This window comes from Lepidochelys kempii, chromosome 20 (assembly GCF_965140285.1).
Source record: "Lepidochelys kempii isolate rLepKem1 chromosome 20, rLepKem1.hap1, whole genome shotgun sequence".
In the NCBI taxonomy this organism is placed as follows: Eukaryota; Metazoa; Chordata; order Testudines; family Cheloniidae; genus Lepidochelys; species Lepidochelys kempii.
Genome location: NC_136399.1, coordinates 23,444,277 through 23,466,712, shown reverse-complemented (window position 1 = coordinate 23,466,712; position 22,436 = coordinate 23,444,277). Strand labels below are relative to the sequence as shown.

Sequence of the window (22,436 nt, the reverse complement as noted above, 5' to 3'; positions counted from 1 at the left end):
GTGTTACCATTATACACTTAGTAACAAACCTTTTCTCTCTCTCTCAGAAAACCGCTGCACAAAATTTTACCATCCAACCCAAGACAGCGGCTTGCTGAAGGTGCTGTGTGAGGAAGACGCCTGCCGTTGCATGGAAGGTAAAGGGAGACCAAAGGGAGGGGGAAATTTCTCTGCCCTGTCCCTTCACTGGCTTCTATGCTACAGGTTGGAACCACGACTGACCTAGTGGGCTTGGGCCAGTGAGAGCACGGGGGATGCAGCACTAATGCACTAGCCCTGCCGGGTGCTGGCCCGTGGCAGCTCTGGGATCAGCAGCCCTCAGCGTGGGGCGAGCTTGGGGGATTTAATGGTTCTGGGTCCAGATTGCGCTCCTAGAACTCTCCCTCCCTGATTCTCTGGTGGGGAGAATCTGTGGACGCTTCCAGCTCCCACCTTCGTACAGATAACATGCAAAGTGACCTCTTCCCCTTGGCCAGGCCCTGATCTCCGGCTGCCTCTGGGACCTTCCCACAGGGAGGGGGCACAGGCCTGGGCGTCAGGATTCCGGGGTTCTATTCCCCGCTCTGGGAAGCGAGCGGGGACTAGTGGTCAGAGCAGTGGAGGGCTGGGAGTCAGGACTCCTGGATTCTATTCCCACCTCTGCCATTGATTCATCATGTGACCTAGGGCAAACTCATTGCCCTGTTTATGCCACAGCTTCCTTGTCTGTGCAATGAGGGTGACGCCCACCCATCACCCATGGGGGCTGTGAAGCTGAATTCATTCATGTCCGTAAAGGGCAGCAAAAGCCTGGTGTGAAAGGGGCTGTAAACCTGCTACTTCACTAGGATCGTCTGCTTCTGTCCCCAGAGAAATGCAGCCTGATCAAGAAATTTAAACAACCCCCTGCTGACATTTCTGTCCGCATCGAAGCCGCGTGTGAGGCTGGGGTGGATTATGGTAAGACAGGCCCTGTGTTCTGGCCCTATTTCTCCTGATCAGCTGTTGTCCAAGGGAGGGCCAAAGCTGGGGGGTGGTGGGGCGAGATCTGCCAGTGATCCCAGAGGCAATGAACTCCTGATCTGGGCAGAGATAATTGCAATGAGCGTAGTGGCAGCAGGCCATGTAACAGGGTACGTGTGGACTCCACCACATTCCTTGGCTGATACAGAGATGGGGGCTCTGGGCTGGGACTCAGCAGAGCTGGGATCTGTTCCTGCCTCTGGCCTGCTGGGTGACCTTGGGCAGGTCATATCCCTTCAGTGCCTCAGTTTTCCCAACTATAAAATGGGGATAATGATACTGACCTAATTTGAGATCTAACGATGATAAGACCTAGGTACAATGATTTATCTGAAATGAATGGCTGAACTTTTTTAACAAGTGTTTTTTCCCCACCTGTTGCTCAGCCATTTGAGTTAAATATTTAAAACCCACCAAGTTTTAAACAGTCTGAATAAAACCCACTCCCCGTTCCCAGTTAGACTGAGGACAGCCATGCCTGGGAGATCCGCTCTCTGGGCAAACACAGAGCCCTCTGGTGCAGGGGTGGGGAAGAGTCTGAATTCATCATGTATCTTCCCCCAGGCCTTTTACACAGCAAGACAACCTGGATCAAGCCCATTCCCACCCCCACCTGCAGGTTCCCCTTTAGTGCCTGAGACCCATTGATATAGGACCCTACATCCCACGCCCTCACTGATCAAGGAAGCAGCCAAGCGCTGAGCAAGTGGGATTCTAGATGACAACTGGTGTTGCCCCTTTGCCCCAGTGGGTGGGATTTGATTCTATTCTGTACAGGTTCTTGTCCCATAAGACACAGATCTGGAAGGGACCCTCTGGGTCATCAAGTCCAGTCCCCTGCAGACACCCCCATCACCGTGGTATCTGGCCTGTATTCTGTAGATCCACCTAGACGGTCACGATGGTGCCTTCGGGCTTTAACAGATCTCTGACTGCCATCTTCTCCCCCAGTCTATAAAGCTCGGCTGGTGAAGGTGGAGCAGAACGGGATGTACAATTACTTCACTATGAGGATCGTGCAGGTCGTTAAGGAAGGTAACGGCCCTTGCGGTGAATGTCTGTCCGCGTCTCACCCTGCGTGCTGGCTGTCCTCATCACAGGGTGCAATGCTGCTCCTCTCTCATCCGCCGTCCCCCACTCAGGGGCTTTTAACCTGCGTTTTGTTTCTCTACATCTGGGGAGGTGAATTTAGTGCTCCTTGAAAACGATGGAGTACATGGCACCAGCTGAGAACCGCACGGTTCAGGAGGGCTCATGAAGTCAGTCCACGCAGCTGATGCCCCACAGTCCCGACCCACAGCCCCCTGCTGACCCAGTCCTGGGCTTCCCCCCTCCCAGCTCTGCCAGTGCCCCTCCATCCTGACCCACAGCGACCCACAGCCCCCTGCTGGCTCAGCCCTGGGCTTCCCCCTTCCCCCCCAGCTCTGCCGGTGCCCCTCCATCCTGACCCACAGCCCCCTGCTGACCCAGTCCTGGGCTTCCCCCCTCCCAGCTCTGCCAGTGCCCCTCCATCCTGACCCACAGCGACCCACAGCCCCCTGCTGGCTCAGCCCTGGGCTTCCCCCTTCCCCCCCAGCTCTGCCGGTGCCCCTCCATCCTGACCCACAGCCCCCTGCTAGCCCAGCCCTGGGCTTCCCCCCTCCCAGGTCTGCCAGTGCCCCTCCATCCTGACCCACAGCCCCCTGCTGGCCCAGCCCTGGGCTTCCCCCTTCCCCCCCCAGCTCTGCCGGTGCCACTCCATCCTGACCCACAGCCCCCTGGGCTCCCCTTTCACCTTCAGTCATGTCCCTTAGACCCCCTGCTATGCCCAGGGCTGGATTAATCTTTTGTGGGCCCCGGCACCCAGACCTTGGCCCTGTCCCCCGCTCCGCCCCTGCTCAGCCCCTTCCCACCGAGACCCCTCCCATGCTCTGCCCTGAGGCCCCGCCCCTGCTCAGTCTCTTCCTTCCAAGGCCCCGCCCCCCAGTGCAAGTGGGGAGGAGAGGAGCAAGCCATGGGTGGAGCCACAGGGGGCAGGGCCATGGTCCGGGGCCAGGGCCCCCTCTGAGCGTGAGCCCAACGCCACAGCATCATTGTAAACCCGGTACCGGCCATGCCACACCTGGGCTTCCCTCTCCCTAGCTCTGCTGATGCGCCTTAATCCTACCCCACAGCCCGCCTGCTATTCCAGTCCTGTGTTCCCCCCCCAGCTCTGCCCATGCCCATCGGTATCATCAGAGACATTGTGAAAAACGGCCTTGCCCGTCCCCGAGAGCCCGTCACACTGAGGTGCGCGGCTAGAAAACGCTCCAGACTGATCAATGCTCCAGTTATCTCCAGCATGGCGCTGCCCCCGCGTCCCTCCCGGTGGCTTTTAGCTGTCAGCTTCGACCTTGGTAGTCTCCTAACCGCTCCCTGAGCCTGCCAGGGGCTCCGCGGGAGAGGCCGACACTTCCAAACGTTGTCTTCGTTCTAGATCAGAACACAGCCAAAAACCGAAACTTCCTGCTCAACCAAATTTTGATTCGGGTCAGCAGCAACGCTCCTTTGCGATCAAACCAAACGCTTCCGTTCTGATCTCGACTTTCCCGACGGTTCTAGTAGAAAATAAAATAATTTTCGAACCAAAAAAACCCTCAGTATTCCCGTCCCAAAGTGGAGGATTTTGGCTGAATCAGCACACTCCTTTCAACGTTTTTTTAAACAAAGTTTTGTCCGAATCGACACGTTCCTCCTGATTTCAACAAACCGGTATTTTGCAATGGAAAATTGTCCTGTTAAAAAAACATTGATCAGCGTTACCCCTGCCTGAGAGGCAGCCAGCCCCCTTTGTGATGCCGGCCCTGAACTGGCTGCTGCTTTCATCCCATTCAGCTGCATGTTTTCAAAGATGACTGGAGGAGATAGACACTCAAGTCAGTGTGATTTGGACTCCTAAATCCCTTTAACTCCTTTGAGAAGCCCAGCCTAAATATCAAACCCGCCACATGTTTACTTGCAGTATATATTTCAGTCACTCACTGTCGCTGTGCAATGAAGAGGCCCAGACAGCATGTGGTCCCTGGTAAACATGAGATACAAAGTTGCGTGTCAAGCTCTGTGGAAGCCAGTTTGGTAGAGTCTCTGATTGTTTCCTTTAATAAACGCCCCCTATTTAAAGGACTGTGATTCCATGTTTTGTGACCATGGGAGCCCTTTTCCAACAAGACAGAGGAATCCAGATTCTGATCTCATTTACACCAGCATAAATCAGGAGTGACTCTATTGACAGGGATTTTGAACTCACCTGCCCCGATGTCCTAAGAACTGGGCCATACTGGGTCAGACCAATGGTCCATCTAGCCCAATATCCTATCTTCTGACGGTGGCCAATGCCAGGAGCTTCAGAGGGAATGAATCATCGAGTGATCGATCCCCTGTTGTCCACTCCCAGCTTCTGGCAGTCAGAGGCTTGAGACACCCAGTGCATGGGGTAGCATCCCTGACCATCTTGGCTAACAGTCATGGATGGACCTATCCTCCAAATGTCAATCCAGAGCGACCCCAGGGAGACAGATTCTGAGCACATGTCAAACTAAAAGAGACCCCTTTGAAATCGAGAGTCACTCTGGATTGGTACCTGTTTAACTGAGATCAGACTCTTCTGCAGTGGGTCTGGCTCCTGTTCGCTGATCTGCCATCAGCGATCATTCTGCTCCCCACGCTCATAGGCCATCGCTGGCTTTTTTTTTTTTTTAAAGGGACAGAGCAAGGCATCCAGGGGAAGACCCGTCGATTTATCAGCCCAGTGGCTTGCAAGGCGACCCTGAACCTGCTGGAGAACAGGAGCTACTTGATCTGGGGCCTCAGCAGTGACCTGTGGGATCTGAAGACTGAGTGAGTCTCCAGCAGGCTCCTGGAGAGGCAGAAGGATTATGAGGAAGGGGGGGAAGAGTGGGCTGGTGGTTAATGCACTAGGCTGGGACTCAAGAGAAGTGGGTTCAATTCCCAGCTCTGCCACTGACCCCATGTGATCTTGGGTAAGTCACTTCATCTCTGTGCCTCAGTTCCTGCTCTGTGCAGCACCCTGCAACAGTGGGGCCCTGAGCCAAGTGCTCCCGTACTAACAATGGGAGGTGGTTCCCCTTAATGCCCTGTGATCTCTGCCAGGCTGTACGCTGGACATGTGGGGTCACCCCCTCACCCGCGAAGGGCTGTGGTAATGTTTCCTCCTGCTCTCTTTCCCAGGATGGCTTACTTGCTCGGGAGCGGTTCCTGGGTTGAGCTGTGGCCAAACCCCATGGAATGCCAACAGGGACATTTCCGTGCCCTCTGCAAGGGGCTGGAGGAGTTTGCCCAGCACATGATGACGAACGGCTGCCCTTCATAGGCCGAGAAGAGGAGGACCCAGGAATGTCACTAGCTGTCACCCTTTCTGTGGGGAGGTCTCCCTTGTCCCCCATGCCCCCATCTATAATGTTAACTGGAGTCATGGCAGAACCTCTATACATTTCACAGCAGCAGGGGTAGGACTCACATCCTCCTGCATGCAGTCCCCTGCCTCTGGATCTGCAGGAGAATCTCCTACAGCTGCTCGTAGCATGGGCTTATGACACACAGTTATGCAGTTCAAATTCCATCCAGTAGAGGGCAGCAGTGGACGTGTACACAGCTCATGACACTGCTGTTTTCCATAACCCTCTATTATCCTTGTAATACCCCCTGCTCTGCGATTTCTACTGATCCAAGCTCTCTGGACACAGAGGACAGAGCACGGAACCGTAGCTTGTGTGGGTCGTTCCCACCTCTGAGATACCCAAGGCCTCTGTCATTTCTTTACACCGTGGCACACTTCAACCGTCCCTGAACTGAACTGAATACTCCTTTGTACAGCACCTGTTACAATGCCCATCCCCTCTGAATCCTCAATCCAGAAACTTTGTGCCTCCTGAGGGAGCTATCCTGAGGCATCTGTCTGGGTTTGTACCTGTTTTATCCCACGAATGTGAATAAAGTTTTGCGGCAGCAGGGAAACGGCTGTCAGCACCCATAAGGGGAGATTTATTTCATGGGCTGCTTTAGATTGACTCCAAGCCCTCTATAACCCTAGGGAAACTTAATGCGCCATGTGGATGCTCTAGATGGTAAGATCTTTGGGGCAGGAGCTGTCTTTTCATTCTGTGGTTGTACAGCGCCTGGCACGGTGCGGTCCTGGGTGCTGTGATCATACAAATAATTTAAAATAGCCTGGAATAAAGGTGACTTTATTCCAGAATGACTCTGCATTATAAGCACCCTAATACTTGCAGAATAAAGTGATTTCTGGTCTGGAATTGAGTATCCAGGAGGAGCTACTCCAGTCAGTGTCTATGTATAAACAAGGAAGGATGATGGTCTAGTGGTTAAAGCATTGACCTAGGATGTGGGAGCCTTGGGTTTAATTCCCTACTCTGTCCTCTTCTGACCCTGGGCAAGTCACATGGCCTCTCCGTGCCTCAGTTCCCCCACTGAACAACAGGGATAACAGCACTGCCTCACAGGGGGTCGAGGATAAACCCATTAAAGAGTGTGAAGTGTTTGAGTTCCAGTGATGAAAAGCACCATATCAGAAATCGGCGTTATTTCATTACCAAGCTTCCCCCTGTGCCCACCCCTTCTTACGCAGCAGGAAGACGAAGGGGGAACATTTTGGCTAAGATTCCTGAGCACGGACCCAGCCTCGGCACATCTGGGCTCCGCCTGCAATCAAACAACCCCAAGCAATCTCTAGGGTAAAAGGCAAAGGACCCTCCCGTGCTGTTTTGCTGAGCATTCGGGTTGGCTTTTGCTCGGAACTGGCATATCTCAGCAAGTGGCGGGTTTGTTTAAAGCCTTCCATGATCCAGAGGCTTGATTCTCACTTGCCCTACAGCCCCTTTGCTGCTGCTGTTGCAAAGTAAAGGGACCACAGAGCTGAGAGATCTCTCCTGGCAGAGGGCATTGCTTGAGCTGCTAACCCCTTGAAGCTCCTGACACAGGGGATGTGGTCAAGCTGGAGTGGGCACGGCCAGCATGAAAAACTAGCCAAACAGCGGTCCAGATTAGTTAGTGGTGCGCTAGCCATGCCCCCTTGGCTCTGGCCGCACTTGTGCTCCACATCACTGCAGGGAAGCCCCGGTGGCTGTTCAGTGTGTACGTTAGAGTTGCCTCAAGGCAGCTAAGCAGGAAGGGGCAAAAATGGTGTAAACCCACCTCTGCCCCTGTCCCTGATGCCAGTGGTGAATGGATCTCAGCCAGAGCAGGGAATCAGGGGCCCAGCCCAGGGTTTCCAGCAATTGTGGGGTACAAAGCCCCCATGTGAGCAGCTTCTCACTGGGCTGGTTCTGGGCCTTGCTCCAGCCAAATCCCAGAACTGCAGTGAGCAGGGAAATTGTTACTAAGACCATAAGAACGGCCATACTGGGTCAGACCAATGGTCCACCTAGCCCAGTGTCCTGTCTTCTGACAGTGGCCAATGCCAGATGCTTCCAATCATCAGGTGATCCATCCTCTGTTGCCCAGTTCCAGCATCTGGCAGTCAGAGGTTTAGGGACATCCAGAGCATCTTGGTCCCTGACTGTCTTGGTCAATAGCCATTGATGGACCTAACCTCCATGAACGTATCTAATTCGTTTTTGAACCCAGATATAGTTTTGGCCTTTGTAACCGCCCCTGGCAACAAGTTCCAGAGGTTGACTGTGCGCTGTGCGAAGAAATACTTCCTTTTGTTTGTTTTAAGCCTGAGGCCTAGTAATATCATTGGGTGAGCCCCAGTTCTTGTGTTAGGTGAAGGGGTAAATAACTCTTCCTTAGTCACTTACTCCGCATCAGTCCGGATTTTAGAAACCTCCAGTTTATCCCCCCCTTAGTTATCTCTTTTTTAAACTGAGCAGTCCCAGATTTTTTAATCTCTCCTCCTATGGACGCTGCTCCACACCCCTAATCATTTGTGTTGCCCTTCTCTGCACCTTTTCCATTTCAAATACATCTTTTTTGAGTTGGGGCGACCAGAACTGCACACAGTATTCGTGATGTGGGCGTACCATGGATTTATACAGTGGCATTGTGATCATTCTGCCTTATTGTCTATCCCTTTCCTAATGGTTCCTACCAGGCTGTTCACTTTTTTGACGGCCGCTGCACATTGAATGGATCTTTTCAGAGAACTCTCCACAATGACTCCAAGATCTCTTTCCTGAGTGGTGACAGGTAATTTGGATCCCACCGTTTTGTATGGACAGCTGGGATTATATTTTCCAATGTGCATTACTTTGCATTTATCAACACTGAATTTCATCTGCCATTTTCTTGCCCAGTCACCTAGTTTAGTGAGATCCCTTTGTAACTCTTCGCAGTCAGTTTTGGGTTTACAAAATTGCTCAAGGTAGTTATCATCTGCAGACTTTGCCACCTTGCTATTTACAGCTTTCCCCAGATCATTTATTGATACGTTGAACAGCTCAGGCACCAGTACAGATCCCTGGGAAACATCACTATTTATCTCTCCCCATTCTGAAAATGACCAGTTATTCCGACCCTTTGTTTCCTATCTTCTAACCAGTTCGTGGGAGCACTTTCCCTTTTATCCCATGACGGCTTACTTCGCTTAAGAGCCTGTGACAAGGGACCTTGTCAAAGTCTTTCTGAAAGTCTACGTATAGTATATCCACTGGATCACTCTTGTCCACATGTTTATTGAGCCCCCAAAGAATTCTAGTAGATTGGTGAGGCATGATTTCCCTTTACAGAAGCCGTGTTGACTTTTCCCCAACAAATCGTGTTCATCTGTGTGTCCGACAATTCTGTACTTTACCTTAGTTTCAGTCAATTTGCCGGTACTGAAGTCAGGTTTACCAGCTTGTAATTGCCAGGATCGCCTCTGGAGCCTTTTTTAAAAATTGGCATCACCTTCGCTATCCTCCAGTCATGTGGTCCAGAAGCTGATTTAAGTGTTGGTGACATACTGCAGTGAGTAGTTCTGCAGGGTCCCCCTTTATCATTTTGAAGAATTTATCATTGAACTTTGAATCTCAAAAGCATTTTCGGGGTCAGAACATGGAGGACTGGGAGGGGCTCACACGACACAGTGAGACCCAGCAAGTTGTGTTTGGAAATATCTGAGCTGGGCATGGCCAGTACAGGAGCACGTTGGCATGCTAACGCTGTGCAATTTATTCAAGAGGCATAAACTGACGGCGGCTCAGCCCTAGGGTACAGTTATTTGGAAGTGCACAACAAAATGGCCCAAACCTCAAAAAACACGTTAGCCACATGCTTCAAAGTTGGGCGACTTCAAAATAAAGTGCACATATAAAAAGAAATCAAGGACAGCAGCAACTCGGCTGTCGTGAGCCACAGTACAATAACAAAGCCCCACTGCAGGCTCCAGCCCCACAATAACAAAGCCCCACTGCAGGCTCCAGCCCCACAATAACAAAGCCCCACTGCAGGCTCCAGCCCCACAATAACAAAGCCCCACTGCAGGCTCCAGCCCCACAATAACAAAGCCCCACTGCACGCTCCAGCCCTACAATAACAAAGCCCCCCTGCACGCTCCAGCCCCACAATAACAAGCCCCCCTGCACGCTCCAGCCCCACAATAACAAAGCCCCCCTGCACGCTCCAGCCCCACAATAACAAAGCCCCACGTGCAGGCTCCAGCCCCACAATAACAAGCCCCCCTGCACGCTCCAGCCCCACAATAACAAAGCCCCACTGCACGCTCCAGCCCCACAATAACAAAGCCCCACTGCACGCTCCAGCCCCACAATAACAAAGCCCCCCTGCACGCTCCAGCCCCTCAATAACAAAGCCCCACGTGCAGGCTCCAGCCCCACAATAACAAAGCCCCACGTGCAGGCTCCAGCCCCACAATAACAAAGCCCCACGTGCACGCTCCAGCCCCTCAATAACAAAGCCCCCCTGCACGCTCCAGCCCCACAATAACAAAGCCCCACGTGCATGCTCCAGCCCCACAATAACAAAGCCCCACTGCACGCTCCAGCCCCACAATAACAAGCCCCCCTGCACGCTCCAGCCCCACAATAACAAAGCCCCCCTGCACGCTCCAGCCCCACAATAACAAAGCCCCACGTGCACGCTCCAGCCCCACAATAACAAGCCCCCCTGCACGCTCCAGCCCCACAATAACAAAGCCCCACTGCACGCTCCAGCCCCACAATAACAAAGCCCCACTGCACGCTCCAGCCCCACAATAACAAAGCCCCACGTGCAGGCTCCAGCCCCACAATAACAAAGCCCCACGTGCAGGCTCCAGCCCCACAATAACAAAGCCCCACGTGCAGGCTCCAGCCCCACAATAACAAAGCCCCCCTGCACGCTCCAGCCCCACAATAACAAAGCCCCACGTGCACGCTCCAGCCCCACAATAACAAGCCCCCCTGCACGCTCCAGCCCCACAATAACAAAGCCCCACTGCACGCTCCAGCCCCACAATAACAAGCCCCCCTGCACGCTCCAGCCCCACAATAACAAAGCCCCACGTGCACGCTCCAGCCCCACAATAACAAAGCCCCACGTGCAGGCTCCAGCCCTACAATAACAAAGCCCCCCTGCACGCTCCAGCCCCACAATAACAAAGCCCCCCTGCAGGCTCCAGCCCCACAATAACAAAGCCCCACGTGCAGGCTCCAGCCCCACAATAACAAGCCCCCCTACCCCCCGAGTTACCTTGGAGGGGGGCGGGATACCGGAGGGTGCCCCCCCCCGCCGGGGCGCGACAGGCAGAAGGGCGGGGCATAGGGGGGCGCTGGGCAGGGCTCTGCCCCCGCCCCGGGACCTGGGGGAGGCCGGCCTGCAGGGACTACAAGCCCCGGCGTGCTGCGGGCTGGCGGGGCGTTTCCCTCGGCTGGTCGGGTGAAGGAGCCGTAGCTGGAGCCGCTGCAAGGCGGGGACTGGCTGAGCCGGGGATCGATCCAGCTCGCAGCGGTGCAGGTAGGCGGGGGGCTGGGCTCCGAGCTCCCGGCTCCAAGGGCAGCTGAATCCTGCAGCAAGGGGCTCCCCCCACCCCCGTCTCGGGCGGGAGGGGGATAAAGCGGGGCTTCGCCTTGTGCTCAGCCTTCCCCTGATCCTGTGGGGCTGGGAGATTGGGGTGCATGGGGGGGGGGTAAGAAAGGTAGGGGTGCAATGCGGATCGGAGCCCAGGCGGACCCAGGGGTGCACTGGGAAGAGCTGAGAGCTAAGGGGAGCGGGGGTGCATTGATGAAGGGGAAAAGCTGGGTGGGGGGCAGGAAAGATCGGGGTGCCATGTGGTTCTGAGAGCAGGGGTGCACTGGGGAGCAAGATCTGGGAACTGAGGACCCCTGGGAGGCGGGTGCAGTGGGTGGAGCTGGCAGTCGGGTGCAAAGTGCAATGGGGATGTCGGGAACTGGGCCTGCAGCAGTGACAAGGTGTTTTGGGGGTGTCCATCGGAAGTACAGTACAGAGTGGCTCTCTGGGGAGCTGCCTGAGAACCACCTTCCAGGGTGGGGAGCCCGGCGGAGATCTTCCTGTGGAGAGCGGAGCCCCATCTTCTATATATAGCCTGATCCTGCAGGGTCTAGCACCAGAATAAGCCAAGATTAGTCAGGCTGGCTACAGCTGCTGTGTCTGCTACTTTCCCAGAGAGCCAAGGACGGACACAGAGCTCTGAGGCTGGTGCCATTTTGAGCAGTAACCACGAATTTCCCGGGAGCGCTGACCATCTCCCCTCCTGTCTCCCACCTGGATCAGACTCCCACAGCCCCGGAGTCCCCCTGACTCACATGGCCCATAATTCTGGACCGTACCTGTGGTCAGTTAAAGTTTGTACCGACCCTTGGTACTCGCTGGGTTCTGGGGTGACCCACCTGGGTTCTGTGTCTTCTCTGACCCGCAGGCCTGGGTGAAACACTGACACGGCCCTCTGCATTTCATCAGTGTTGCTATTACAGAAACACGTAGGTCGTGGCCTTGCACAGAGCCCCAGCCATGATCAGGGCCCACCCCATCGTGCCGGGCACTACACAGACCTCCATCATGCCAGATTCTGCACAGACATATAGTGAGAGACAGTCCCAGCCCTGGAGATTTTACAGTATACACAGAGGAAGGCTGGGTATAAGGAATTATTATTATCCCCATTTTGCAGGCAGGGAAACTGAGGCCGTAACTTGCCTCAGGGCTGCGAGGGGCAGAGCTGGAAACTGAGCCCAGTTCTCCTTTGTCTGCCTGTCACTTTAGATTTTTTTGGGGCAGGGACCGTCTCTTACTCTGTGCAGCACCTGGTGTGACGGGGGACCCCAATCTCAGCTCTGGCTTGTAGGTGCCCCAAAGTACAAAATTACAGTCCGAGAAGTGTTGCATTTAAAGGGCCTTTCATTCTATGAGCGACTGGGCTTGTTTTGTGCATATCCCACCTGCTCAGCCGTCGGCTGTGGACTTCGGGCTCCCTTTTAAAGAGCTTTTATCTCCTCAGTCAATATAAATGCAGTTTATAAGAGAGCGTAATTGAACAAGAATAAATCTGGAGAAGGATCTCCTCCTTCCAGGCCCAACCCCCTCGTTAATCGTCCCCTGGCCCCTTTGCCCGCTTGGGTGCTTCCCTGTGCTACCCAGTTGTGACGGAAGTCTCAGCCGGGTGAGATCAGCAGGACGGGCCTTTCGTCCACAAAGAAATCAAAGCTTAGATCAATAATAGCCCAGCTTCCGTCCTTCGTTTGGTTATAATTCCCCACCCGGTGCTGCGGCCGACCGGCGAGCAGCCTTGCTGAGTCTGAACTGGGTCAGGGGAGAGACCCAAGGCCCGGGTCCGGCTTGAATAACTGAGATCCAGGGCAGGAGTTGCCATGAGGAGCTGTTGCCTGGTCATTATTAATTGCCGACTGCCTTGGCTCGGGGCCCTCTGTCGTGTCTGGCCCGTCAAACAGCTCCGCTGACGAAACCTGATGTTTGCCAACTTGTCGAGTTATTGGGGGTGTTGTGGTATCCCCTGGAGACCCCATCTGCGATCGGGACGGGGGGCCCGTCGTGCCGGGTGAGAACCAGTCCCGTGCTCCAATGAGCTCCCAGCCTAAATAGACCAAGGAGGGGAGGGGGAAAAGAGGCACAGAGCAGCTGTGCCTTGCCCAAGCTCGCCCAGAGGCCGAGCCGGGAAATAGAACCACTGCCCTCGTCTGCCCCCCGTGCTGTGGATTCCTGGCAGAGCTGGGTCACCAGCAAGCCCTGATTCCCCCCCCCCCCCCCGCCCCCGTTCCCAAGCGTGCTGACGCGGCCGCATTGGCGGGTGCCGGGGCCCTGGAGTGTAGACGCAGCCTCCGGGCAGCAGCGGGTTCCTGGCAGCATGAGAACGGCCACGGCCCCGGACGACGGGGGCGTCCCGCCTGGCTGCGTCTACACCAGGGGTGAGGGCGGTTGGTTGCGGCGCGCGGGGGTTGGGCTCTTTGCTGCCCTGCGTCCGGTCGCTCACGTCGGCCTCCGTTTGACGGGCGGAGCCGGCCCCGGGGATAAGAGGCTGAGGCGGTTCCAGAATAGAACCACATGTGCTCCCGCGGGAGGGGGATGGGCGGAGGCTGGTGCCACTTCACCTGGTGGAAATCCTCTCCTAGGAAGAGACCGGGATCGGGGGGTGTCATGCAGAGGGCAGCCAGATCAGTGAAGCAGGAGATGGGACTGGCACAACCGAGTAGATCAGTGGGGGGAGGGAGAGCTCAGTGGTTTGAGCGTTGGCCTGTTCAACCCAGGGTTGTGAGTTCAATCCTTGAGGGGGCCATTTAGGGATCTGGGAAAAATTGGGGATTGGTCCTGCTTTGAGCAGGGGGTTGGACTAGATGACCTCCTGAGGTCTCTTCCAACCCTCATATTCTATGATTCTATGCCTCACGCCTAACACCCCCAGCCCCCATTAAGCCCCACTCTCCCCGTATAGATAGAACCCAGGAGTCTTGATGCCGCCCTCCCCTCTAGGTGCTCTGCTCCCTTCCCAGAGCTGCAGCTAGAACCCAGGGGTCCTGACTTGCAACCTTCCCACTCTAACCACTAGACCCCACTCCCTCAACCCTCTTTGAACCTGACTTCTCTTGCCTGTTTGTAACAGACAGACAGACAGAGGGATGTCCTGCAGGACCGTGCTGCTGACTGGCTGCTCCTCCGGGATAGGGCTGGCCCTGGCCGTCCGGCTGGCTAAAGATGAGCTGAAGAGATTCCGAGGTGAGAAGGTCGGGATGGGGATTATAAAGAGCTGGAGAAGAAGAGGAACATGGGGCATAGGGCAGGGAAATGATAATGATCTTACTACTTCTATGGCCTTTTATCCCCGGGGCTTTATAGCCCTATGTGCCGAATCACTTCTCCCACCACTGAGATGCAGCCACCTCTGGGGTGGGATGTGGCTGCTGTTAATACAGAGATTGTTCAGCCAGTTTTGAAATGCAGCCACTGTTGGGATGGGGTGTGGTAACAGTTTATGCTCACCCACTGCTGAGATGCAGCCGCCTCTGGGGTGGGGCACAGCAGCTGTTAATACAGAGATTGCTCAGCCACTGCGGAGATGCAGCCACCTCTGGTCCTGCCCCATTAAATGGCACCTTTCTGCCTCACAGCACCCACTGGTGCCACACTGGCATAGCCTGCGAGGGGAGAGCACCCCCTACTGAGCCCCCACCCTGGTTCTGCAGCACAGTTCCCCCTAGTGCATCAGAGTCTGCACAGACAGCCCCCCCAACTCTCCTGTGCCCCCTACTGAGCCCTTCACCCTGCAGCACCCATCTTTGCCCTGGAAATCTCCCATCCAAGCACCGGCCAGGCCCGAGCCTGCTTAGCACAGGAGCTTCCTGGCTGGTTTGAACCCTCCTGGCCACCCCCCATCTCTCTGCCTAGTCATCGCCACCATGAGGAATCTGGACAAGCGCGAGGCCTTGGAGAAGCAAGCGGGGCCGGCTTTGGACAAGACCCTGGAAATCCGCCAGATGGATGTGACCAGCGAGGAATCCATCCGGCGCTGCGTGGAGGGCATTCCCCAGCGGAGAGTGGACGTGCTGGGTAGGACAGCCGGCCCGGCCGCTCGGGGCTGCGTGGGCCGCCTTCCTTGGAACGCACCCGGTGGGGGGAGGTTGGGGGACCACTGCGCTCTTCCCTGCAGGCAGTGTGGCTCCCTGGCCCCACAGACCCACCGTGGGAATGGGGGCCGGAGCAGCTGGGGGTTCCTCCAGCGGAGGGAGTCTAAGGAATTTCTTGTCTTGGGTGCCTTGGACCCCGCCCACTTAGACACTCCCGTTTTTCTCACCTGTAACTTACACAGCCCCTTACAGGTAGCGGCTGCATTTGCCCCCCTGAGTCTCTACCCCTGACTCCTGGGTGCATCAGTGGCAAACCTTGTGCACGCACACGCGTTGGTAAAGGGGTGTGAGGCTCAGAGGGGAGGCTGGTGTAACTGGAGGAGCTGGGTGGCTTCGCCCTGCTCATTTGCCCCCGCTAAAAATCCGGCCACAGATGCGAGGGCTCTTCGGCACTAAGGTTGCTGTGTGGGGAAAGGGGGCGGTTGACACCGGATCTCACGCACGTGCGCCCGGCTGGCCTTGCTGGGTGGTGACCCAGCGGAGGGTTCGGCTGAACAGGGAAGGGGACGCGCTGTAAAGTGGGGATCTTGATGCCTTCCCCAGCAGAGCTGAGCCCCTGCTCAGGGAGAGCATAGGAAACGCCATATGAGATCAGACCCATGGGCCCATCTAGCCTGGCGTCCCCCAGCCCCCATGCCTTCCTACCTTGGATGGGCCCATCTAGGATGTCAGGCCATGAGGCCTGTGGGGTCGCCCCGCCCGAAGGAAAGGATAGGGAGCCCCATGGTGTGGGCCCGCCAGAGAGCCGGATGGGCCGTTTATGCTTCTGCCTTTGGTGATCGGAGCCGGGGGGAAAAGAGGATCCCGGCTGCCCCGTCTCTGTGGGGCTCCCCACTTCCAGTCTGCGCTCACCCCCGCCCCAGTAGCTGCCATACCCTGGGGGGTTCCTGGGGCTCGCATGTCCTCCCCCCGTTGCAGTGAACAACGCGGGGCTGGGCATGATTGGGCCAGTGGAGAGCCAGAGCGTCGCTGCCATGAAGAGCCTCTTTGACACCAACTTCTTCGGGCTGGTGCGACTGGTGCGCGAAGTCTTCCCCGACATGAAGCGCCGACGCCGGGGCCACATCGTGGTGATGAGCAGCGTGCTGGGGCTGCAAGGTGAGACCGGGGGACGGGGCAGGGAGGGCTGTGGCCCCTGAGGACCGGCTGCACCTTGCTGATTTGGTGTGGGGGCCTCGGCCTCCATCCAGGTACCCACGTCAAATATGATGAAAATTTCTGTAAATCTTATTTCATCCTATAAAAGAAAAGGTTCTCCCAATCCCGAAGGATCGGACACATGACCTCCCAGGTGAACGCATGTTTCCGATCTTACCCAAACACCCGCTTCAGCCGATTCTTATTAACTAAACTAAAATTTATTAAAACACAAGAGAGAGAGAGTCTGGTTAAAAGATCAATATAGAGACAGACATGAATTCAATCCATTGAGGTGCAGATTCACAGCAGAGACGGTGAGCTTTGTAGTGGCAAAGAGTTCTTTTGGAAATAGTTCATAGGTGATAGTCCAATGTCCAAATCTCATATTCAGGGTGTACCTGCATAACTGGGACCTCAGTCTTGTGACTCGAACTTCCCCTGATGAAGTCTAAGCAGATCTGAGATCACAGAATCAGGACCCAAGGCTCTTTTATACAATGTCATGTCCTCTTTGACAAGTTGGGATTTCCTTGGGGAACAAAAGGTAATTACGATGACTTTGAAGGAGGTCCATCACCGGTTCTTAGCTATATGAATTAGCATAAGGCCATTTGTTGTTCCTCCACCATTCACAGTACAGTTCAAAGAGAGATGAATACCGAGATATCCCGTGTTTGCAATTCATTTAAATGCTAGGATCTTCTTTTGACCTCTGAATGATCAGAATACAGCACAGACAGGGACTGTTGATTACATTGTCCACCCTACTCACACATCTGTAAATACACAAAACCACAAACATTATCTCCCCACAGGTCTTTTGAGGGTTATTTATTTTGCAGGATGTTTAACTCTTTCTAGCCATGCATCACAGGTGTATTACGGTAGCCCCTAGGAGCCCCAGCCATGGCCCAGGGCCCCACTGCGCTAGGCGCTGTACAAACGCAGAGCAAGCAGCTGGTCTCTGCCTCCAAGACCTTACAATCGAGCTATAAGACAGGAGATGGTGGGACAATTCTGGTCAGTACCACGGGCAGGTGTCTCCGCTCCCTGGCGGCCGACCCCTCGTCAAGTTCTGGGCAGGCCCTCCCGGCACAGCAGAGCCTCACCCTTTGCCGGCCCAGCTCCCTCCCCTCTCTCTGCTTGACCTGACTCGCTCTCGCCTTTGCTCTCCAGGCCTCCTCTTCAATGACATCTACTGCGCCTCCAAGTTCGCTGTGGAGGGTTTCTGTGAGAGCTTGGCCCTGCAGGCACTGAAGTTTGGTGTGAAGTAAGTCTGGGGGGGCAGGGCTGTGTAGGGGAGATGAGCCCCAGTGCTACAGGGGGGCAGTGGACATTCCCAGCCGTCCCCCCCGTCCGAAGCTCAGAGGGGTTGCAGGCAGGTGGCTGCAGGGAGCGGACGGGAGGTGCTTGGTCGCTCCATTGATCCATTAGGCCGACTGGGCAGCCCCCCCCGGGGCTGACTTTGCAGGTGCTCAGAAAAGGGGGACGGACCCACCAAGGTTGTGAGGGGTGGGGTCCAGAAGGCCTCTCCCTCCCCTCTGCCCCATGGGCATCCTAGCACTGTTGGCTTAGTGCAGCGGTCACCAGCCGGTCAATCGCAATCTCCGGGGGCACAGTGGGGCTGCCGCTAAGACAGGCTCCCTGCCTGCCCTGGCCCCACGCTGCTCCCGGAAGCGGCCCCGGGGGCGGGGGTCTCCCTCCGCGCGCTGCTCCTGCCTGCAAGCATCGCCCCCGCAGCTCCCGTTGGCTGGGAACGGGGAGCCAGTGGGAGCTGCGGGGCTGATGCTTGCAGAGGGGGGCAGTGCGTAGCCATGTGCCTTCCACGCTCCCCCTCCCCGGGGCCACAGGAGTGCTTTGGCCCCTTCTGGGAGCAGCTGCACCGCCGACCAGAAGCCGCCAGAGGTAAGTGCTTCTGGAGCCAGCACCCCGAACCTCCTCCTGCACCCTGAATTCCCTCCTGCCCCTAAGCCCCAGACCTCAGCCCCCTACTGGAGCCAGTACCCCGAACCAGCCCTGAGCCCACTCCTGCACCCTGAACCCTAACCCTGCCCCCCGCTCCCAGAGCCTGCACCCCAACACTCTGCCCAAGCGCTGACCCCCCCCCGAATCCCAACACTCTGCCCCAGTCCAGAGCCCGCACCCCCTCCTACACCCCAACACTCTGCCCCAGCCTGGAGCCCCCTCCTGCACCCCTAGGCTCAGCCCAGAGCCCGCTCCCACACTGCGAACCCCTCAGCTCCAGCCCAGAGCCCGTACCCCCTCCCAAACCCCTACCCCAGCCTGGTGAAAGTGAGTGAGGGTGGGGGAGAGCAAGTGACGGGGAAGCGGGGGGGTGGAGTGGGTGGGGTGGGGCTTTGGGGAAGGGGCGGGGCCTTGTGGGAGGGGCGGGGTAGATCCTGGGTTGCCCTTAAATTCAAAAAGTGATCTTGGACATAAAAAGGTTGGAGACCACTGGCTTAGTGCATCATGTGTGCACGGAAGGGGAGGAATCGACTGCAGTGCTGGGATCTTAGGCTGGGTGCACCAGGTATAAGGATATTGGATTATATGGCCCAGCCATCTGAGATGGCAATGCCGGGAAGTGGGACTCCAGAGTTGGTGGGAGGAAGGGATGGAAGTAAGCGGGTGGCGGGAGGCAGGGAGCAGTGGGTGAGTATAGAGGGGAAGTTGGGAGGGTGGAGGATGGATGGTTGGATGGAGCAGTGGGTGGGTAGAGGGAGAAAGGGCTGGAAGGAGGGATGGATGGAGCAGTGGGTGGGTAGAGGGAGGAAGGAGGGATGGTTGGGTGGAGCAGTAGGTGGGTAGAGGGAGGAAAGGCTGGAAGGAGGGAGGGGTGGGTGGTCTGATATGGGAAGGGCAGCAGGTGGGGTGCTGGACTAGAGGGCCCACTGGCCTAAGGAGGTGCTGCACCAACCTGTACAACCCAGTGCTCTGCCCCTGCATGCCAGCTCCTATCTGCGTGTGCCCTAACGGGCCCGGAGCCAGGCCCTGGCGGGGTACATGAGCTGCGATGTGTTACTGTCTCCTGCTCCTCTCCAGCATCAGCCTGATCGAACCCGGGCCGGTGGTGACCGAGTTCGAAAGGAAACTCTACGAAGAAGCCGCCTGCATGGACCTGTCCGCCGTTGACCAGGAGACACTGGACATATTCCAAGGCTTCTACATGGCCTATTCCAAGGAAGTCTTCACAGTGCTGGGGCAGTCGCCAGACGAGGTGGCTGAGGTAGGGAGCCATCTCCCCACCCTCCCACGCTGACCCGCTACCCCCTTCCTAGCCCTATAGTACTCGGCTCTAACCACACTGGCACTGGGGACCCAGGGAGGACAGGTGGGGAGTTAGATCCTAGGGGCCTGCTTGCCAGAGGTTCTCAGCACCCCCAAATCTAATGGTGGCACCGGGAACAGCCGGGGCCGTCAGATCAGCTCTGGGCTAAATCTTCAGTTGCTACTCAGCCTCTGTCCCAGCCATCTGCCACGTGGGGTGGGGTGGGGTGGGGTGTGAGTCTGTGTAAGGGCAGGGCGACCAGTGGTGAAGCAAGTATGTTACTGCTCAGCCCTTTGAGATCAACAGATAAAAAGCATTTTTGTTGAGCTCGGCACAGCTATCCCTGTTTTACAGAGGGGGGAAACTGAGGCATGGAAAAGGGAAGGGACTTGCAGAGCTGGGATTGAACCCAGGAGTCCTGGCTCCCAGCCCCCCTGCTCTAACCACCAGGCCCCACTCCCCTCCCAGAGCCAGGGATAGAACCCAGGAGTGCTGACTCACAGCCCCCCCTGCTCTAACCATCAGGCCCCACTCTCCTCCCTGAGCTGGGAACAGAACCCAGGAGTCCTGGCTCCCAGCCCCCCCACTCTAATCACCTAGGCAGTACCATAATACACTGAAGAAATAACATACAGTAGCCAGTGTAGTGGGGCTTGAGCCATGGCTGGGGCTCGTAGGTGCTACCAAGACCAACAATAAGTGCTAATCAGAGTGGTGCTGATTTACCCCAGATCTGGCCCATTGAGTCCAATGGAGCCATGATTATTTATATTATCGTTGTGCCTGGGAGCCCCAGCCCTGGCCCAGGTCCCCATTGTATTAGGTGTGTTACGGTAGAGCCTAGGGCGCCCCAGCCGCGGCCCAGGACCCCACTGTGTTAGGTGTGTTACGGTAGAGCCTAGGGCGCCCCAGCCGTGGCCCAGGACCCCACTGTGTTAGGTGTGTTACGGTAGAGCCTAGGGCGCCCCAGCTGTGGCCCAGGACCCCATTGTATTAGGTGTGTTACGGTAGAGCCTAGGGCGCCCCAGCCGTGGCCCAGGTCCCCATTGTATTAGGTGTGTTACGGTAGAGCCTAGGGCGCCCCAGCCGTGGCCCAGGACCCCATTGTATTAGGTGTGTTACGGTAGAGCCTAGGGCGCCCCAGCCGTGGCCCAGGTCCCCATTGTATTAGGTGTGTTACGGTAGAGCCTAGGGCGCCCCAGCCGCGGCCCAGGACCCCACTGTGTTAGGTGCTGTACAAATACCACCTGGGGACGTGGCCCATTGACCCCAGTGGAGCTGTGGCTGATTTTCATACCAACGGGGGGTCTGCCCCGTGCAGGTTAAGCCCAGGGCGTGTCGGTCGAGCGTCTAACGGGCAGGCCCTTCCTCCGCTCTCCCCAGCATACGGCCAAGGTGATCATGGCAGAGAAGCCGCCTTTTCGCTATCAGACCAACAGCCTCTACACGCCCATGACCACCCTGAAACACGCCGACCCCACCGGGAACCTGCCTCTGAACACCTTCCACCAGATGATCTTCCAGCATGACCGGCTCTTCAAAGCCAGCCTCAGCCTCCTCAAGATGCTGCAGTGGAGGAAGAGGAGGGACGTGTCCTATAACAAGTCTCCTTGAGACGAAGGCACCAGGCCCCTTCCTCCTCCTCCTCCTCCCTGGACAACACAGACAGCTCCAGCTATAGATCCCACCCCGCTCCCATGCCCTGTAGCTTCCAGTGTGGACAGCCACGGTACAAGCACAAACCCTTGGACCGAGGGGGAGGCATCAGCACGGTGGGTGATGGGGGGAGCCGGGGGGGAGGGGCAGGATGTTTAGGAGCATGAATCCAGGAGGGGGCTAGCAACACCCCCCGCTTTGCCCTCTTTTTAGCCAGCTGATTCTTTTGTATCTTTTTTTTTTTTTTAAGTAAATTTTGGGTGTTAAAAGGATTAAAAAAAAAAAAAACTTTCAAAAAGTAGAGGAAGGAGGCCCTGCTGGGCCTAGGACCCAGGAGTCCCGGCCCCCACTCCCTTCCCAGAGCTGGGGATAGTACCCAGGAGTCCCATCCCCTTCCCAGAGCTGGGGATAGGACCCAGGAGTCCCATCCCCTTCCCAGAGCTGGGGATAGGACTCAGGAGTCCGATCCCAACCTCTTCCCACAGCTGGGGACAGAACCCAGGCGTTTCCAGAGTCAGGGATTGAACCCAGGAGTCCGGGTGCCTGTCCCAATGCTCTAACCACTAGGCACCACTTCCCTTCCACAGCTGGGGCTAGATCTCTGGATGTATTAAGTTGTCACACACACACACACACACCTGCTTGAGAGGGTGGACCCAGCTGTGCTTCCACTGGGGGGGGGGGGGGTGATAGACATCCTCCACGAGGAGGTAGCCCAGCAGGTGTGTGCCACGGCTTGTAGCCCTGGGCGAAGGGAGCCATGGGGCATCAGGCTGTGTCCCCCTGACACTACCAGGGAGGCCTGCAGGAAGATGGCCGGGGTGGCTCGTCCAGGGCGGGGATGACTACGGCACTGGCTGGAGTTAGGGGCACCGTGTTTGCCGGCAGGCTGGGAGGGAACTAGCGCAACCAGACTTGGCAGACTCTCAACGAGGGTTCGATGCAGCTCCTGGCCCTGGGTTCAAGTGGGTTGAGTGGCCCGGCTGGGGGCAGCAAAGCAATTTAGCTGGCGTCTCTTAGGCACGCCCTGGGGGCCGCAACAGTCCCAAGAGGGGGTGAGCGTTTAGTCTGCAGCCTCTTCCTCACGGCTCTGCACCCTCCAAAGGCCAGTTTCCTGATCTCTCCCTCTCCTCAATCTCCCGCTGGGGGGGCCGCTGCCCCCTGCCCAGCACCTGCGGTAGTGCTGGGAGCATGACTTGTAGAGCGTGCAATGACTCCCCCAGCAGCTGTTCAGGGCCCGGGCAGCCCATCCGATCAACCTGCCGGGGTGCAGGAATCCCTCAATAAACAGAGGTGCTGGA

General features: G+C 56.6%; 2 protein-coding genes and 1 long non-coding RNA gene across 3 annotated transcripts in view; 2 read left to right on the top strand and 1 right to left on the bottom strand.

Annotated features, from left to right (window-relative positions):
* Positions 1–5,986, top strand: part of LOC140901138 (complement C3) — a 45,837-nt gene extending 39,851 nt beyond the window's left edge. Inside the window, exons 37-41 of the mRNA XM_073319457.2 lie at positions 48–137; positions 850–939; positions 1,954–2,037; positions 4,722–4,857; positions 5,209–5,986. Coding sequence (XP_073175558.2) covers positions 48–137; positions 850–939; positions 1,954–2,037; positions 4,722–4,857; positions 5,209–5,350 — 542 coding nt within the window. The 3' untranslated portion in view covers positions 5,351–5,986. The remainder of the gene's footprint in view (positions 1–47; positions 138–849; positions 940–1,953; positions 2,038–4,721; positions 4,858–5,208) is intronic.
* The window catches only part of LOC140901140 (uncharacterized), a 17,225-nt gene extending 6,299 nt beyond the window's left edge, over positions 1–10,926 (bottom strand). Inside the window, exon 1 of the long non-coding RNA XR_012155775.2 lies at positions 10,669–10,926. This is a non-coding gene — a long non-coding RNA (uncharacterized LOC140901140). The remainder of the gene's footprint in view (positions 1–10,668) is intronic.
* LOC140901139 (retinol dehydrogenase 8) lies at positions 10,799–22,436 on the top strand. The gene is made up of 7 exons (XM_073319458.2): positions 10,799–10,932; positions 14,051–14,163; positions 14,833–14,994; positions 15,990–16,169; positions 17,388–17,481; positions 19,254–19,437; positions 20,863–22,436. The coding sequence occupies exons 2-7, from the start codon at positions 14,067–14,069 to the stop codon at positions 21,091–21,093; spliced, it is 948 nt and encodes a 315-aa protein (XP_073175559.1). The 5' UTR covers positions 10,799–10,932; positions 14,051–14,066; the 3' UTR covers positions 21,094–22,436.